The 20,786-nt window shown below is 37.1% G+C and overlaps 1 protein-coding gene across 5 annotated transcripts in view; it reads left to right on the plus strand.

The window, feature by feature from the left end:
• Positions 1 to 17,776: 17,776 nt before the first annotated feature.
• LOC131067524 (uncharacterized) overlaps positions 17,777 to 20,786 on the plus strand; it is a 234,301-nt gene continuing 231,291 nt past the window's right edge. For 2 of the 5 annotated variants that reach the window (XM_058002560.2, XM_058002561.2), the window contains exon 1: positions 17,789 to 19,467. In XM_058002560.2, the coding sequence (XP_057858543.2) occupies positions 17,933 to 19,467 (1,535 nt within the window). In that variant the 5' untranslated portion in view covers positions 17,789 to 17,932. Of the gene's footprint in view, positions 19,468 to 20,786 lie in introns of all 5 variants that reach the window. The other 3 variants (XM_058002559.2, XR_009111823.2, XM_058002558.2) reach the window with 3 other exon arrangements.

The following is a 20,786-nucleotide window of genomic DNA, read 5'->3' on the forward strand; positions in this document are numbered from 1 at the left end:
TTCGAGATGTCTTCACCAATCCTGAATACTTCAAGTTCTAGTATCTTGAAGAGGCATGAAGATCATCACAAACAAAGGATGATGTAGTTGGAGTCGTGTCTTTGGATACTTAGATTAATTATGCATTTGTAATTTTATTTTGACAAATTACATGTAAAAGCAAGTTTTGTAATTGCAAGTGTCACTTTCACTTGCACTTTTGTAAAATGTAATTACATGTAAGGCAACTTCAATTTGACTTAGATTAGGACTATAGCTAGAATAAGTCATGGTGGTTGAGAGAATTTCTCAAGTTAGTTAGGATCCTCCCATATTTTTCTCAAGGCTCCTCTTCTATAAATACTTGAGGGGATTTATTGTAATGGATATATTTTGGCAATGCAACAAAATTATGCTAGTTTGTATGTGCACTCTAAGACTTTGAGATTAGATGTAAATCAGATTGCTTTCAATAAAAGAGGCAAGTTGTTATGAGACTTTGTGCCAATTCAAGTTGTTATGTGATGACATTTTTTGGAGTTGATTGTGATTTTTGTTTTATTGTTCAAGATGGATTTAAATTCGATCTTGCAAACTTTGAGCTACTAATTGCATTTGGAGATATGGGTTTGGTTTTCAGACTTGGTCTTATAGACTTTGAGTTGCTTATCATATTTGAAGCTATTATATAAAGCTCAAGTAAGGAGATAACTTGTATACTTTGTGTTGCTTGTATTTTCAAGGCTTGTGCATGTAAGGTAAAGTGCATCATATAGACAGACTTTGAGTTGTTGTGTGTTGTACATTGTTATCATTTTGAAAAGGTTGATAGGACAGTAGAAGTGTTGATGACTTTGTGCTTTCATTTCTGTTTTCCCATCCTGAGGAAGTGACATAGGTCTTTGTTCTTTCATGGAAACTTTGCATCCCTTTATGTTTCAAAAATCTTACAAAAAAGTCTCATTTTTGTATTTGTTGTTATTTATTTCCAATTCCTATTGCTTTTCTGTGAAGAGAAAAGAGTATAGTTTTTCTTGAAAGAAGAAGAAAGAGTGTTGTCTCACCCATATTAGATTAGTTTAGTTTGTAGATAGGGGGAGCCTTCCCTAAATTAGGAGAGTATCACACTCTCACACATTGTGGCTGAAACCACAATTTTGCACATCCCTCAGGTGTACAAATTTTTCAACCAACAGTATGTATATATATACATATATGTATATATGTATTTATATTTATATGTGTGTGTGTGTGTGTGTGTGTGTGTGTCAAAAAATCAATGTGTCCAATTATAGTACAATGATATACCCCGAAGGGTCAACATATGTCACACAAAGTGCTAGCTTGCATTCTCCGTGTCTCTGACGCCTCTTGACGGTCTGATTGGTGGTGGTCGTAGTGCCCTCATACCCACGGAGGCACCCGACTATTGGCTCGGTGTCCTATGTGATCTAGTACTCTCCACACATGAAGGAAATCTATGATTCCCCAGTATTGCCTGATGATAGAGATCCCTGCAATATTCGATCTCTCAGCATGTTGTCTAGCACCTGTAATCTCTAAAAAAAAGGGTCCCAACCCTCCGGGAATCAACAAATGACGGGCCACGTCCCTCTCCCTCGTAGTCTAACTGCCTCTTCCTTTGACCTTCTCAGCCTGGCACTGAGGGTCTCTAGCTCAACTTCCATCCACTACATCTCATCTTTGAGCTGCCCTAATGCAGCCAAGGTAGGGAGATGCAATGAAGGACATCCCTGCCTTGTAGCCTATAACACAAAACAACATACAAGATACCGACAAGCAGTAGCACAACACAAGATATAACTGGTAAAATAGAAAGGGCAACCCCAACCGATAGATATAACACATCATATAACCAATAAAAATAAAAAAGAAAGCAATCCTTATGATATTTGATGAATTACATGAGCATGTAGGCTTTACACATGCTGGACCATAGCCTTGGATTACAAAACAATCCTTACAACTCAAAAATATGATCCAAAAATAATCTACTAAGCAGTTCGGCCTCCCGTAATAGTCTGCACTGTTATGCACTAATCCAGACCTCATTCCTTTTGGACTTCAGTCCCTCTGGACCAGAATCTCTCTAAAAACTACATCTTCTCTCAATCTCTTCTTCCTTGGACCTTTGTCCTAAAAAACAAATCTCTAAACTTTCCCTTTATACCATCTGCAAGCAATAACAACTCAATCAAGTCGACCTAAGACCAACCGGTTCAAGATGAAATGTGTAAACAATAACATGTCAACCCAAATCACCAAGAACACCTCCAAAATGCATAGAACTCTGATAACATCGATCAAGGCTCAAAACAACATCGCTCAACGATCCGCAAGTTACGAAAACCATCCGCAACCCAAAATTCTTCGCTACACACACTACAAGACCAACTAGTAAGAACACACCAATACATGAATAAATATCTCACCAAAAACAAATCCAAATGCCAACTTGGTGCAGTCACCGGTTAGGAGGGACCTCAAAGAGATCAGTTCCAACCGGTTAGCAAGTGTAAACGCAACAAAAACACAAGGATATGATGGAGGCAATGCATAACATAATGAATTATATCATGAAAACTGATTACAATCGATCGATAACATTCAGGTTACAGAAATAGGCTCATTGGCCTGCTAAAACATGCTCAATTACAGAACAGGTCACAAGCGAGACCTCAAATCTTAAGATCTAACTTCTATGTTTGGTCTACTACTTCTATCTCTAAATTATAATGCTTAATTACAATGATATATACAATCCAAGGGATCCAGTCGGCCCAAAAAGGATCAAATGCAGAAGAACAAGACCTAACGTGTAAAAACAACAAGGTCGGCCTCCGCCAAAGAAATTCCTCTGAAAAATCCAAAGGATGAAGTGTAGATCAAAGGGAAGGTCGGCCACACACCAAGGAACATTGAAATCAACACTCAGGGCTCTACAAGATACAAAAGGGATTCAGTAGATCACAAATGCAAATGGGTCCAAGCAACCGGTACCGGAATATTGTCTCGGAAACTTGTAGTGATAACTTGCCCGAAAATGATCCAAATACTCCACAATTTGGGAATAAGGTAGATGATCAAGTCCTCAATAAAAAATCCAACTCTTCAAGATCCGATGAGCCAATGCCAGAAAATGCAGAATGAAATGCTGAAATTGCAAAACAGAAAGGAAATATTTTTGGTTGATGCAAGATTGCCAAGAACCGGGGATGCTCTTGCATCAGACATCCGGGGTTTTTAAAAAAAAGTGAGTCTTTCACTTTGCTGGGATCATACAAAAACCAAGGCGGTCTACCTATGCCTGAGAAATCCAAGATGAATCTTCAACTGGTCTATCCTTCCACTTCACAAGATAGTCCTTATACTGATTGCTCTAGGTACTACGCCCAATCCTACTGCCCAAAATGTCTTCAATCTGATCTGGTTCCTTCTGGGGCAATTGTTTCTCCAAGTCTACAATATTGTCCTCACTGAATTCTAGTTCATGATACTAATGTAGATATACAATGTTAAATATAGGTGAAATACTCAGACTATCCGGTAACTCCACTTCATGCATTTTCGGAACTGAACTTTCTCAAAATCTTGCAAGGTCCAAACTTCCTCATCTACAACTTGTTATAAGTTCCAACCGGGAATCTTTCTTTTCTCAGATACACCATCACTTCATCACCAACTTCAAATTCCTTAAGTCTCCTCTTCTCATTTGCTTTCTCCTTATACTTGTTGTTCATGTCCTCCAAATGTTGCTTAACTTGACTATACAAGGCTGTCATGTGGTCTACAAAGTCTTCTGCTTATGAATTTCTCTGGTCTTCACTGCTGATATCTCTTAATTTTGATATACCTCTAGGGTGTGCTCCGGTAACAATCTCAAAAGGTGTCCTTCTGGTACTCCTGTTTACTAAATTATTGTAGGCAAACTCTGCCTGTATAAGAATCAAATCCCAACTCCTGGTTTTGTCTCCAACTAAGCATCTTAACAAATTTCCCAAGCTCTAGTTAACTACTTATGTCTATCCATCAGTCTGTGGGTGAAAAGTAGAATTGGACTTCAAATCTGTCCTTGTCTTCTTCCAAATTGTTCTCCAAAAATAACCGATAAACTTAGTATCTTTGTCTAAAACTATGCTCTTAGGTAATCCATGCAATCTCACCACTTCCTTGAATAATAGGTCTACTATATGCATTGCATCTGATGTCTTCTTACAAGGTCTGAAATGAGCCATCTTCGACAATCTATCCACCACTACAAATATAGAATCATTCCCTCTCTGTGTTTTAGGCAATCCAAGTATGAAATCTAGTCTTATATCTCCCAAGGTCTCTCTGGTACTGTCAATGGTTTATACAATCCCACATTCTAACTACTACCTTTTGCAACTTGACAAACTCTACAACTTTGCACATATTTCCTAACATCCTTATGAATCTAGGGCCAAAAGTAATGATCACTCATCAATGCTACTATTTTGTCAATACTAAAGTGTCTGGCTAATCCTCCACTGTGCTTCTCCTTTATTCGATTTTCCCTTAGAACTCTTAGGTATGCACAACTGAACTCCTCTGAACAACATCCCATCCTGAATGAAGTAATCCAACCACTTGCTTCTATCTACCATAACCGGTTATTTACATGCTCTCCAAGGTTCTGCAAAATCCAGGTCATCATCATACAAGGTCTTCAACTCCTCAAATCCTAATACTGTCACTCTTATCTCTGTCAACAAATTCGTTCTTCTACTTAATGCATCAATAACTTTGTTAGATTTCCCACTTCTATGCTTCAACACAAAGGTGTAACTTTGCAAAAATTCTACCCATCTCATATGTCTTTGATTCAACTTACTCTTCCTGTTCAAATACTTCAAAGCTTGATGATCCATATACAACATAAACTCCTCAAGAAACAAGTAATGTCTCCACTTATTCAAGGCTTGAACTATGGCATAAAATTATTGATCATACACTGAGTATCTCCTCTGGGCATCTATCAATTTCTCACTGAAATAAGCTACTGATCTCCCTTCTTGACTCAATATGGCTCCTATTGTTGTTCCACTTAAATCACAATCCACTTGAAATACTTTGTTGAAATCCGGTAAAGCTAACACAAGCTGCTTAGTCACTTTCTACTTCAACAGTTCAAAATTTTATTTTCTTCGGTGGTCCACTTGAATTCCTTCCTATCTCCCCTCATTGTCTCAGTCATAGGGTTACAAACAGAACTGAAATTTCTGATAAACTTTCGGTAGAAACTAGCCAATCCATGAAATGATCTTACCTCTCCAATGCTTTCCTATGTAGGCCATTCAACAATTTCTTTTACTTTCTTAGGGTCAATCTTCAAACCATCCTCATATATCATAAATCCCAAATAGACTAACTCTTCCTTCATGAAAGTACACTTCTTAAGGTTTATCAACAACTTTTCTTCAACCTCTACAAAACTTGTCTTAAATGCAATAAATGCTCCTCTTTTGTCTTAATGAAAATCAAAATGTCATCCAAATATACAATAACAAACTTACCCAAGAATTTCTTCAATACCTCATTCATCAGCCTCATGAAAGTACTCAGTGCCTTAGTTAACCCAAAAAGGCATCACCAACCATTCATATAGTCCTTCATTTGTCTTGAAAATTGTCTCCCACTCATCTCCTTCTCTGATCCTGATCTGATGATATCCACTCTTCCAGTCTATCTTTTTAAATTATTTGTCTCCACTCAAACAATCTGTTATGTTATCCATCCTAGGCAAAGGAATCCGGTATTTCACGGTGATCTTGTTCATTGCTCGGGAATCGGTAGACATCCTCCATTCTCCATTCTTCTTAGGTGCTAATACTGCTGGTACTGCACAAGGACTCAAACTTTCTTTGATCAAACCTTTCTTCAATATCTCCTGCACTTTTCTATTCAACTCTTCATTCTTTGTTGGTGTCATCTGGTGTCTAGCTTTGTTAGGCAAACTAGCTCCGAGAACCAGGTCCATGCAATGACTGATACTTCTCATAGGTGGTAATCCATCGGGCACATTATCTTATATGATGTCTTCATACTCTGACAACAACTCTTTCCTCTCTTCTGGTTGTTCTTCTTCATACACTGGATTCTCAGTCTTCTTAGGAACTAAGGAAAAACACACATTCTCATATCTCATCTCATCCAGGAATTTCCTTTCATTCATGAAACAGATTCTAACATTCGTATAAACTTCACTCTTCAAAGGCTCCTCTAAGAGCAACAAGGTTTGTTTCATCTCATTGGCCACAATAGTGTATATATTCTTTCTTTCATCATGTATTGCCTGTCTATCAAACTGCCAAGGTCTACCCAACAAAATGTGACAAATATCGATAGGCATAATATCACACAAGACTTCATCATGATAATTCCCAATTTTCAATTTCACCAAACATTTCTCACTTACCAACAACTTATGTCCATCCCGAATCCATGCTATCTAATAAGGCTTAGGGTGTTTCAATTTGTCCAAATTCAACTCATTCACCATCTCTTCTGAAACAAGGTTATCTGAACTACGACTATCAATAACAACTTTACAACACTTACCAAATACCTTACATCTGGTCTTGAACAAATTTCTCCTCTGCAAGGGTTCTTCATCTTCTTCGGTATGACACAAAGCTCTCCTCATCATCAACAATTCACCATCTTTCGGTTTATTAGTTGATCCAGTGGGGCTTTCTTCCACCACTATTATTCTCCCAATGTTCTTTGTCTTCTTACACTCGAAAGCATGATGTCCTTATCCTCCACACTTATAGAAAGTTCCTCTGAACACTCTCTTGTCTTGTCTTATGGCATCTTTTCCAAAATTCTCATTCTGATAGCCATCCGGTTCTCTCCTCTGGTAGAAATTTCTATCATCCTTTCGGTATGAATTACCTTCTTTTCTTACTTCCTTGTCCTTGTTCTGATCCATACAGGTTTTTCTACCTCCAGTATATCCTCTTCCTCCTTGAAATCTTCCTCCAGAAAATCTTCCACCCCTACCTCTTTGTCTCTGCTCATGTCTTTTGTTCAACTTCTCCTCTTCTTTTACGACATATTGGTAAGCCTCTTCAATACTCTGCAACTTGATCAAACTGAGTTCATCTTGTACATCCACAATCCATTCAAATATCTTGAAACTTGTTCAACTTCATCATCAACATGTCTGGATTTGATGTTCAACTTGTAAAATTCTTCGGTGTACTCCTTCACACTAGATTCCTTCTGCTTCAAATTTTGTAACTTCCAGAACAGATTCACTTGGTAGCTAGCTGGCATAAATTTTGATTTTAGCTTAGCAACCATCTAATCCCATGTCTTGATCTTCTCTTTACCTCTTCTATGTCTATCAACCTACAATTTCTCCCACCAAAGAGATGCATGTCCTTTTAACCTGGTAGAGGCATATTTCACCCTCCTTTCCTATGTAGTGTTCTCAAAATCAAAATATTTATCCATCTCTGAGATCCAGCCCATCAATTCATCTCAATCCAACTTTCCATCATATTCTGATGTGCAAAATGAGTTTTAGTATTTTCCCTACTCAAAACCCTCAAAAACCTCTCTTCATCTGGATCAATCATCGGTGAGTTTACTTATTATGTTGACTACCAGATGTTCTATGATGATTGTATGATGATAACTGGTCGGTTACCGAAGGTTCTAAGATAATAATATGATATGATTATGTGATCTTTCAATGTTTTATTGTTGCTTCCATTGTGTGACTCTTGCTGGATAAGTCGGTCAGTTCTCTTTTAAGGATTCACCGGTTATGGCTGCATCATGCCCTATAGCCCCTCCACTCCTATCCTCCTCCAACATCCTCTTAGCCTCATCTACCTCTATCCTGATGTTATCCCTCTCCAAGATGGCGACCTCCAAGTTCTATCTCAGTGAGTCCCCCTCTGATCTCAACTGGCCTACCTTCTCCTGTAGGTTGTCCACTCAGGCCATCTCCTAATCTGCTCTTTGTCGCTCAGTGGCTAGATGATCCTCTTGGCTTTGTGCCTTGGCTCTCTCTGTGTCCCACTCCAAAATGGCCTGGTTAAAGTTGGCCTACGGTACCTATCCTGCCTGCCCTGTGGGAGATGTCCGCTCTACCTGCAGTCCCTGCTCTCCCCCCTCCCCAGCCATTATATCCATCGACTCAGCCCCTCCCTGATCCTCAGGAGTTCTTGCAATCTGTCTCGCAGGTTCTTGAACCTATAGAGGAACCTCCACCTGTGGTGCCTCTTGCCCTCTCCTCCTCCTTTGTCCTCCTCTCCTCCTCTCTCCTCCCCTAGGTATCTGTCCTTGCCCCTTGGCTCCTCCAACAACCTCTTCCTCCCCTGGTCCATCTCCCTTCCCACCAATACCCTCATCCATTGATGAATTCGGCTCATCATGCTCTAAAACTCCCGAAATGGTCAACGAAATTGGCCTATGTGCATCCCACCAGGCAGTGTAGGCTCTTGTGCACCCCGTATCATCTCCCACTTGTAGTCTCTCACCCCATGGCATTGTGGTTGCCCCTGTCTATCTTAGTTGTACTGCAAATAGGCCCACAACATCTCCCCTTGTGGCGCTCTCCCTAGTAATACGAGGATGTGTGCGCTTGTGGCCAATGATATCCTAGATCAAACTGAATGGTCTCATGACTCTATGGGGAAAATATTGATCAATAACATGAATGGTCTATCCAAATAGCCAACACTCACTCTGCGCCCATGGCAACAAGTAGTCATGTCTCCAGTGCTCACAGTCCTTGTACGATCGCCATGTGAACACCATGATCTAATCTATAATTCGCCTCTAGAACCATGTGGCCCTGACCCGAGTGTAATGCAATAAACCTATGTACATGTTCATATAGGGGTAGTGTGGTCTGCGATCCTATACCCCTAATTGCCATGTGACGGGGATGTGCTCCCACACCCAAATGTGTAATAATATAACGCCAGTCCCGAGGTTCTTATAACCTCGGTATACAAACATATGGATATCATGATAGAGTTGTCCCGACATCATCACCCCCCATGCATACTCAACCCCATCCTCCAACATGTAATATAGACACCTACTCCATCCAATAGAAAAACCATGCCTGCTCAAATCAGGCATCATCCATTCCATAATCAACCCACAAATGAATAAAGGCCAAATAGGGAATCCTCTGTCTTTGCATCGCCTCTCGTAGATGCATCCTCGTCCTATCCATGGGTAGGTCATCACACTTCAATATCCTCCATAAATAATCCTCCCCTTGATCTAATCTATACTCTGGTATCACCCCTTTGATCAGAACCTTTAGGATTTTCCAGACATCGAGATGGGTGATGTTGGCCTCACCTGTGGGTAAATGGAAAGTATAGGTCTCACTACTCCATCTCTCCACCAATGTCGTCATCATCGCGGTATGTGCTCGAATTCGTGGTCATCGTCCTACAAATCCAAGCCCCACTGCATCCAGAACAACTCACTTATCTCCATCCAGTCGCCTATACAAGGCCATCGTGGGAGGCCAGTGCTCCCATGACTCTATGACTGGAAGGTCCTCTTGCATTAAACCAACTCAATTCATTAGCCTTTTCTATCCTATTCTAACTTCTTTTCCTATTTGAGGCATCTCATTGCCCCCACATTTTCTCCCGATCCATCCCCTTTTCTTCCTTCTATCCAAAATTTTCCTCTAGGCGGAGACAATGTTCTGCTTTAGGCGGAGACGTCGAAACTGCGCCCTATGCATTGAACTGCAGAATGGAGACACTGTTATGCAATCTGCCATTCTTTCTCCCCTGTAGACTATTCAACGTCTGTGCAGACAATGTTTCGTCTGCATAGACGGGGAAGGCCTATGCAAACAGGGAACACCTATGCAGGCGTTGAATCCCCACACAGACGCTGAAACGACGATTGGTATTTGCACCCCGATAAGCTTTTACCCCCTAATAAATGCTAAAATTCACATTAATCTACAAAACGACAAAGTTAGGTTGGGGTACATACTGGTGGGTTGTACTCGGTCGACCGCTGGTGCAGTCTAACCCTCTTTGTGTGATGCTTGGGGTGAGGAATGCGATCAGTTGCTCCTAACCACTCTGCTCTCTCTCAATCCTCCAAAGGCGTGTGTGTGACAATGACCCTTCCTAGGACCCTATGTGGCTTATATAGGGCCCCCCTTGGACCCCTTTTTCCTTCCCCTCTCCTTGTTTTCTCTCGCTTTCTTTTGAATTCTTTTTCTCTCTCCCATTTCTTCCTCGCTCCTTCCATTTTTCCTTCCCGCTATTTTCTTATTTTCGAGAATTTTCCTAAATTTTTTAAAATTTTTTTAGTTAAATTCTTGAGGGGGAATATACCACCCATGTTTTCACGCTGGGGCATCCTCTTTTGTATTTTACACACCGCCAATTTTGTCGTTGAGTAAAAGAGGGGGAAAATGTAGATGTTTAAAATTAATTAAATTAAATATTTAATTAATTTATCCTTTCTACATAATTAATTTATTTAATTATGTTTTCCTGATTCTTCTCAGAATTAATTTAATTTAATTTAATTAATCCTATCACTAGAGTCCAATAATTAATCTGTCAAATAAATTATTTATTTTTCCTATCCTTCTAAAGTCAAATCATTAATTTTCCTAAAGTCCCACTCAATTAATTCTAATTAATTAACTTAATCCAAGTGATTCATACAAATCGCTTTCCCTAACCTTCACTTAAGCTAATCAATTCTTCTAGAAACCTGATTATCATTATTCCTCAATTTTAATCCCTCCACTCATTCTCTCTCTTCTTGTCAAATCCTCCCAACCTATCCACTTGCTCCCTAATCTCCCCTCTTAATCATTTGCACAACCCTAATCACCATGATTAGGAGCAAGTCAACCATTTGCCATAAATAGTTTGCCCCCTTTCACCTTCCAAACCTTAAATGCACCAACTTTTGTCATTTCAAGGATTTCAAAATCTTCCACTTCCCCATGCTCCCTCACTTCCCAAGGAATTTTTAGTTCCTTTTCTCTCCTCTTTCTCCCATGCAATCCATTATTTGAGAATTTTTAATTCTCTTGTCCTCTCCCAAGGAATTTTAATTTCCTTTTTATTCTCCCAATGTACTTGGGGATCTTTTCCCCATGTACCTCCAGGTGTGTGGAGACAATAAATGCCTTTATGGAAAATCTCTTGAATCCCACACCTTGTCATCTCAATCCTTCCCATCACTTTCTCTCAATCTTGACCCTTCATTCCAAATCAATCTTGGCCCTCCATTTATCCCTTCTCAAATCTATAAACTGGGGTGTCCTCCCCTTCATTTTGCATCCATCATTTGTGGAATCTCATGGTTCTAGTATAAGCTTAGAATTATCCATATCATCATCATTATAGCCAAATTAGGTTCCCACACTTAGCCATTCCAATCATCCATCCACTCATCCATCAAGCTATACCCTATGTTGTTGTGTTGTGAAGAGCAATCCACATCTAATCTTGGAGCCAATCCAAACAACTTGAGGAGGGGTGCATCCTTAGCTTTATCAAAGGCTCAATCTGAGGGAGGAGAAGAAGGTATAAGAGTGTCATTTGTATTTTCATGATTTACTTGTCTTTTTCTGATTAATATATGCATGTGAGCACTCTAACCATTTTCTCATCTTAAGAATGTAATTTTGTTTGTCATTTGATCTTGCAGGAGCTTGTGTTGCAATCTTTTGTGTTGTAAAATTCAACATGATTGTCAATATTTGAAGTATCTCCATCTTGCACCAAAGTAACCTTATGGGAAGAGACTATCATTACTATTCAATTCTTCATCTCAATTAGAGAGATCATTGATAGAAATATTAACTATTTCCTCATAGTTAAGAGATATTCCAAGAGAGCTACAAGTGTGATTCATCTAAACATCATTTATAAGAGGATTATCAAAGTTACAACATCAAACATCCACTTTGTATTTAATTAAATCTAAACATTCTATAAACATATTTTGAAATAGCATCATATAACAATATGAAATGTGTATGAAAGCCTTTATAAATAAAGTAATTATTTTGAACATCCTTGAAACCATCATTAAGAAATATATTAGAATGCAATGAATCAATGCAAGCAAGATGAAGTAAAATAAGCCACCTTTCAACAAATGATTATGATAAATGTAACTAATTAGTAATGTAACCAAATGTGAAAGTGTAAACCAATCAGATTGTGTAGGATCCATAACTTAAAATCAAATTTGAAAATGAAAAATTAGAACTATGCAAGGTGCAAGACACATTGGATTCACCAAAATGGAATGATTGTGAACTAGGTCTCTAAATGCATGGAGTGTAAGTGCGTAAATGATATAATTAAAAAGTGATTGAAAATATGAATCAACTAAGTGTATAAAAACTAAATCTAAAATCAAAAGTTAATGCAAGCATAAGATACATCAAGTTCACCAAAATGAAGGGGTGGAAATATAATTCTAATCTTAGGAATGAAAACTAAGAACTTAACCAATCATTTTTCCACGTTTCATTGGTAGCAAATAATCAATAAGATTTAAATTTAGTCTTAAAGGAGAGATGGATGACACATTTGATTATTCTCTTATTTTTTGTTGTGTGTTTTGATTGGCGTGATTCAAATTAAAGATGTATGGACAGGGTAAAATTATAATAAATTGACAAGATTTAGCATAAATAGACATAAACAAATTAGAAAGCAAACACAAGAGTACAATTGTAGAAACGAGATACATAAACTATCAATCAAGTGTATTAGGAACCATAGACCTCAAGGTGCTTCCATTAGTGAACACTTCGGATTTCAGATTAAGATGATCTATAGATCACTCTTTGTGTCGGTCATATGCACTAATTGTCATAGTCCAAGGGTTTTTGCTTGTTCAAAATCTAGAACTATATGTCTCAATATCTACTCTTTGCAACTCTACAACTTTCGACAATTGGATTTGTAACATGCACACATAAAGAAGGAAAAATGGTTGTGTTGTATATGGGCTTGCCTAAGTCAAACCCTGGGTAGGAATTAACCTCCACTACAACTATGTTTGATTAGAAAAGGGAGCTTACCCTTGGTAGGATAGAGGCTAAATTTGAAATGAAATGCTTAATTGAAAATGATGTTACCTTAGGCTTGATAATGGGGTGATGCAATGCTCTTTGGATAAGACTTTCAAGGGTTGATGCAATAACATGACATGACAAGACATAAAATGATCAATCATGAAACCACAATTGTATGTAGGTTGTTGTAGCTTGCTACCCCATAATACTCAGATCTAAAGATACTTGATAATATTTGCTCAAGGAATGATCTCAATAATGCTTATGTTGCTTGGGATGAAAATGAGTTAGGAATGATGCCTTTATATGGGGATATCGAGATATTTCCTATTTTAGGTCGACTTCCAACAATCATATTATAGTATCAAGATCACATTACAAATGGCAAGAACTAATACTCCAACATGTTTGATTTTAGGCTCTTTTGGGGGGACTATGGTGCTAGGCAACCTATTCCACTAGGACTATGGTGCTATTCGTCCTACTCCACCTAGAAAAGGGCAAACTAAGGGTGGATGTAGAGTAGAAGGTGCCATGACATAGGGTCTAGTCACACCATGATCATATGATGACAATTTGGTTGTGACAAGGCCAAAAATAGGCTTGAAATGAGATATGAGAGGGCGCACTAAAACAAGGGCCCAAAAAGAAGTGTCGAATTGTAAAGGGTTACAATTTAAGACAGTACAAAAAATAACACTGATGTAGTACATGTCAAGTTGATATGAGAAAGGATAATTATAAGTTTATTACAAATCAATTAAAAATCCACTATGAATTAATATAATTACATGCAAAATTGTTACAAATCAAGATCCAAAAACAAATAATATGATCATAAAACAAATAACATATAATTGTGTTTAAAAATAATCTGTAATACAAAACAGTTATATTTATTGAAAAAAATTCACTATATTCATTTTTATTATATACACAATAATATATTATATTTTGCAAAGTTAGAATATATTATTTCTATATAAATAATTTAATATATTATTATTTTAGCCCATAGTGCTATGGTTGCCCACTCTAATGTGGTTTGGTAACCATGTAAATTCAAAACTCAAGCATGGCATTGAGATTTGGGATACTCTCAAGCACAACCAAACAATTAGAAGGGCCCATCCTACTTTTTAATACCTTATAAATTGATACCAAATCGATAAAACTCTAATTCCTCATATATATGTACATTTTTTACTATGAACATTCATAATTTTAATTATATTACTCTTTACATATCATAATATATAATTTAAAATCACTATTTAACAAAATAAATAGCGAGTTGAGTAATTTATATTAAATTTGTGGGAAGAGTAATTCTCCCACTTTAAATTAATTCCTCTTTTCTTAATATATGATTTAAAAAATAAAATTGGTTCTTAATTTATGAATTTTGTTTGAATTACAAAAACACAATAAAAATATAATGACAATTTAATAAATGAAATTGGATTTTTTATTTAAATGTTAAATGTTATATCATATAAAAAAGAAATATGGCTTTAGTGAAGGGGAACATTCAAGATTTTATTTGAATGTTAGTTTTTTCATTAATATTTAAATAAAGATAAATAATTTAAAATATCATATTAGTGTTTGTTCATAAGTTTATATTCTATTTTTATGATTTAAATATTGATATGAAATTTAACATATTTATAAGATAATCTACTATCCATTCTCAATTTTGTAATGATAGTTATTTTACAAGATTAATTTAGATAATGTTATGTTTCTAATATTAGAATGTATTTAAAAACATCAATAATGAACCAATTAATCTACCAAGTTCTAAGATCATTGCATTAAATAGGAAATTAGCTACCTCTAAGGTTGTGAAACTTTACTACCAAAACACTCTGACATTCCCTCATTAGTTCTGATTTTAGCCCTATCTTGATCATAGAGCCTCTAAACAATTGCTCTAAGCGCATACTATGTCAAAAAGATTTTTCAAAATCCGCAAATATCAAAAAGCCTCGCCCCTTTGTATGCTTTTTTTCCAATAAAAAATCTAAAAGTAACACCATAATAGTGAAGTGTTTCGATCTGAAACTAATCACTACTTCAACTCTTTTTCCCTCTTTTTAACCTAGCTATTAATTTTTCGGTCAACCATTTTTCCAAAATTTAAAAAAAGAACAAAAAAAATCATAATTATACCAAAGGTGTTTCTTATATGAAATGAACACCCTGCTTTTTGAAATCAACAGTTGAAAACTATGGAGAGGCTTGCAAGACAATCAAACATCATTGTTCGAGTCTTTTGACAACATCATCGAGGCGCCGAGCATGTTAGATGGAAGACTATCTTCTTTTAACTACTTTCTTTTTGCATTTATAGTTGAGGTAGAGTCGTAGGTGATTTGACATGCTGTAGCACATGAATAAGCCCCGTTCCATTGCCTTTGCACCGATGAGACCAATTTTTTTTGCTGGAAACAAAGGGATTATAATATCTATCTCAATGGAGGAAAGAAAAACTCTACAAACACTCAAAAACCTAACTACCATGCTCCTCCACAAGCCTCTATTCGAAACCTAATTTGGCCCTCCCAATTGCCTTCGCTTGAGGAGGGGCAGCTGAAACCTGTATTTTGGTGTAGGCAAGAGAGATGTTGCTAAAGGTTGTGGAATCAGGCTTTACATCTTCCCATTGCATTTGCTTGAAAGTCTCAAAATCCATATCCTACAATCATGATATTCCATGAGACCACATTTCTTCTATGCATCTTGTTAGATAGTTAACATTCTTGGGTCTATGTTTCCACATTTTGGGCATACATGTCTACTAGCCCCGTTGTAACGACAACATCGAATAAAATTCTTTTTCCATTCATGCTTTGATGGAAGTCCATAACTTGTTGCAAATATCACGCTGACAAAAATGGAGTTTGGCTTTACACATGACATTCACATTTGCTTGAAAGTTTCGAAAGTGCAAGGCTTAGGTCTGCAATTCCTCCTCCTGTTAGCATCAATACTATCACTTTGTTTATAATATAATATTATAAATGTGTTCCTCATATATATGATATAATTATATAACATAATAATATATAATTAAAAACCATAATTATTAATATATATGATATTGTGTCACAATTTTAAATATATTGGTCATATATATATTAATATCATATATTGTTAATTATATTATTTTATATTCATCATTTGTAATTAATATTTTATATATTAGTATAATAATTGATGTATATAAACAATATATATGTAAATACATTTAAAAAAATATAACTAATGGGTATAAAATTATAATATTATTATTATCTCTCCCTCTTTCTCTCTTCCTCTCTATCTCTCCCTCTTTCTCTCACCCTCTCTCTATATTTCCTTATATCCCTATCTCTCCATCACTTTATCTCACCATCTATATATCTATCTATCCCTCTCCCTATTCCTATATAGCTCTCTAGATATCTCCCTATCTCTCCATCTTTATATCTCCCTCCATTTCCCTCTAAATCCCTCTATCCATTTGTCTCCCTCTTGCTCTCTCATTCTATCTTCCTCTTTACCCCTCTATCTCTAGACACGTCTCCCTCTTTCTACCCATTCTCTCTCCCCCTCTCCCTCATCCTAGACGTCTATATCTCTTTACATCTCTATCTCTATCTCCCTATATTTCTTCTTCCATCTCTACCTCTATATCTATCTCGTTATCTCTCCATCTCTTTCTACCCCTGTATATCACTACCTATCTCTATCTTTATCTTTATATCTTTATATCTCTTCATCTCTCATTCTCTCCCCCTCTCTCTCCCTATCTATATATTTATATCTTTTAAGTCTACCAATCCCTCTCTTCTCTCTCTATCTCTCCCTCTTTCTGTCCCAACCTCTCCTCTCTCTGTCTCTCTATTGCAAACATAACATGACTTTGTTGGCAATATCATGTCTGGATCCCTAAACGAGATGCATAGTTGATTTAAACCTATCATGTCTCCATTGAAACATTTGTTGCACACACACTATCATTTATTAAATAGCCTACCAATTGACCTTATAGGGGAAATGACCCAGTAGTTGAGCACGTCCCAATTGTTGTGATAACAACTGTTGATTTAATGTCCAATTTTTTTGACAACATTGCACCAATAGTTGTCACTTTAACACCCATAATTAAATGAAATGTACACCTTAGTTGTAAAAAGAAGCAAATCATGTGATGCCACATTAGCTGAACGACTATTGGTCACCTCTTTTTTGGGCTGTTTTGGACACCTTGGCAAGAAGCATGTTGATGTGGCATCATATTTGATGATATGGCCCTGAAACCTTAGTTATAAGTAGGGAACTTACCAAGTAAGCTATTGTAAAAATTGGGAGTGATGAAATTTCACGTAAGATTTTGAGGGGTGCGAAGTTTGAGTGCTCAACTACTAGATCCTCTCCCCTATATTACACAAATGTATGAAAAAATATACAAAGATCCTCTCCCCTATATTACACAAATGTATGAAAAAATAAACAAAATTTTCCCCATTCGTCCTTCCACGAGACATGGCTAATCTAACTCCAAAACAACTGACTAACCTTCATGTTACACAGCTGAACATGACCGATGTCTTTAATTTTTAACTTACCCTCGCATTATGCAAATATTGTGATGTTTTTAGAACCAGATTAGCTAGAGCCCCTTCCACGACTCTTCGGTGTACCCATTGCACACCAAGGTGCTATTGCTCGTAGTATAGTAGTTTCATGGATGATTGGTGTCTACGACTTTTGTATAAGGGGGCAACGACACTAGTATAATACTTCCAGCTTCTCTACACTGAAATTTTCTCCTATGTCTAGCCATAATATCCGAGTAGGGAAATGGCCGATCGCTTCTCATCTTCTTCGCCCAAAAGAGGATGCATTTTGGAATGCGACCAGAGACAAAAATGGAAGAAACAGAAACAGAAAGAGCGAGGTCACGCTTATGTATTGCGCCCTCTAAGCGTTCCCATGCTCTGTGCAAACAACATCTGTACTCAATTACATATAATTCCAGGCAAAATGTATACGGTTGGCAGGTCTAAGAGCAGCTGTGATGTCATTTTTGAAGACACACGGGTAAGCAGGCAGCACTGCCAACTCTACTGCCATTCTCTTTCGCTAGGTCGAAATAAACTCTTCGTTGTTGATGGAACAATATCAGATAACTATTTTACGTTGTTTCAGAATAGTATGGAACAAATGCTGTATTGTTCCACTTGTAATGAGGAGGAGGTTTCAATGATTAAATGTGCGAAACCTTCGGCGAATGGGGTGTATGTGAATGGAAAGCTAATGAAGGCGGGACATTGCAGGGCTTTGTGTGGCGGGGATGAGGTTTCTTTCGTTTCTCATCCTTCCCTTCATCCCACTTTTGGACCATCTCTTGGCTTTGTGGTGGAGGAGCTGGCGCACTCTGTCATGCCAGCTTTGAATAGTGTTAATGTTAGTGTTCAACAAAGAGTGAATGAAAGCCATGAAATTCAAGAACCATCTGTTATAAGTCAATCCCCTAAAAGTGAGGATTTGGAAAACACAGGTATACAGGATAGCTTAGATGCAGGGTTTGTGCAAAAAGATGTAGTGGGAAAGTACGATCAGGGGAGAATTGCATTCGCGCATGGAATGTCAGAGAAGAATCTGTTTATCGATACGAAGGTACAATCTGAAAAAGGAGCAGCAAATGTTGATAAACCTGTCATTGATAATATATGTGAGAAGGATTCTTCGGAATGTGCGGATAGTAATGGGCAACAAAAATTGTCCATGTCAAATTGCGAATGGTTTGAAATAGAAGAAAAGCGACCTTGTACCAATGTAACTAAGAAGAATGCTTTCAGTTACATAAAGGTTCAAGAAGAATTCACTGCAGGGAATAATTTGAACAGGCTCTCGTCTGAAGCTGCTTTATGTCCTTCAAATGAAGAACGGGAAAAGTTTCATGAGAATGTCAACATCATATTAACGGGTGAAACGTGTTTAGAAAAACAGGCATCTTTAAAAGAAAGAAATATTGTGCAAGAGTTTTGTCCTTCAAATGATGGCAAAATGACAGATCGGGAAACTAATGTCAAGGAGGTTGATGCATTATTGAAGGAGATACATACTGAGATCCACGAGGAAAAAACAAATTCCGGTGATGGCAAAATAAGAGAAGAGGTTAATGATTTAGATATGGAAGAAAATGGGTTGTCAAAGGGTTTTTCGATTAATGATCCTGTCCTTACTGGAAAATCATTTTGTTTGAATCGTCTCGAATTTATGGAACCAAATTCATGGAGACATCGTGGAACAATTTCTCTGTGTGATCTTATGGTTCCTGTGGATAGTCTTCAAGGCATATTTTGTACAACCTTTTCGAGTGATATTCTATGGTATGCAAACAATTTCTTGCTTTGTGCGATTTTTTAACTTTTCTACCATAAGATGAGTGTTGTATCTTAAAGCGTTATCAAAGTTGTTTCTTTGCAACGGTACATAAAATATACACTAACGAACATGTTAGCTGCAAGTCTTCAGTTTGACATATAATATCTAAATTGTACATATGGCTTGAATCGGCTATTTATGTCGTCGCTTTTTTGTCATTGCCTGTCTTCCTATTGATAATGTTCCAACATACATATACCAAGTGAATCCAAGACATTAAGCTCATGATATGCACCTCAGTAATTTTCATTGCTCATTCTTCGATAATTTGGAAAACACCTTCTTTGGTCCTTGTTAAACGTGACTGCTTTAAGGAGTTTTCTGCATCTACTCATTCACCTTGTATTCATCCTTCGCAAATTTACATGATTACTGCCTATTGTGTTATCGTAAATAGCAACCATTTTAATACGCAGGTGTTACATGCATTGTACGTAACCAAATTTATCTCTGATTGTCTGTTTAGCATAAGTTAGTATATTTGTGAGTTGATCTTCTGAAATACGGAAAATCAACTTCCTAGCCTTCTTAAGCACTTGCTCTCATATAATTGATGACCTTTATTGTGCTTATTTTTGGCGTGAACTTGGGATTTGTTGTTGGTTGGACAGTTCTCATGGCTGTCAGAGACAGTTTGTAGCATAGTGGCATTATTTGGGATCGATCCATCACTTGGCAAACCAATAGAATAATTGTAAGTCAATCATTCGAGGTTTAATTAGGAAAAATTTGGGAAATAAAAAAATGTTGAAATATTCATAAAAATAGGAAAAATGATGCTAATTTTGTTATTAAAGTCAAATGAAGGAAACAAATGCTGCATTTTCCATCCAGTGCAAACCAAAATATTTTTTTATTTTCTATTTTCTAAAACCAGAAGGTTTTGGGGAGGCAGTGCCGCTTGCAGTGTTTGGGAGTAATGTCCTTGGCGTGTTCTCTATCAAGATATCAAAGGTAGGGTCAAGAGGCAGAGCCATTGGTACCAAGTCTAAATCAAGGGCAATGAGGCCAGATGGGCCATTATGGTGCATGCACTTTTTTCATAATTTTATTACTTTTAACCTAGCTCCAAACCCTTCAAAAGGAGTAGGTGTTGAGGCCATAAATCACTAATTAGGTGCTAGCTGAAAGAAAATGGAATAGGTATTCACTGAAGAACGAATGCCCTCAAACGCACCCTGATTGATCCTATGTTACTTTATGTTAATTTACTTCTGTAAAATCCAAATCTGCTATCTGGAAATGAGTTTTTGATGGAAAATCC

This window comes from Cryptomeria japonica, chromosome 10 (genome assembly GCF_030272615.1).
Source record: "Cryptomeria japonica chromosome 10, Sugi_1.0, whole genome shotgun sequence".
Lineage (NCBI taxonomy): Eukaryota > Viridiplantae > Streptophyta > Pinopsida > Cupressales > Cupressaceae > Cryptomeria > Cryptomeria japonica.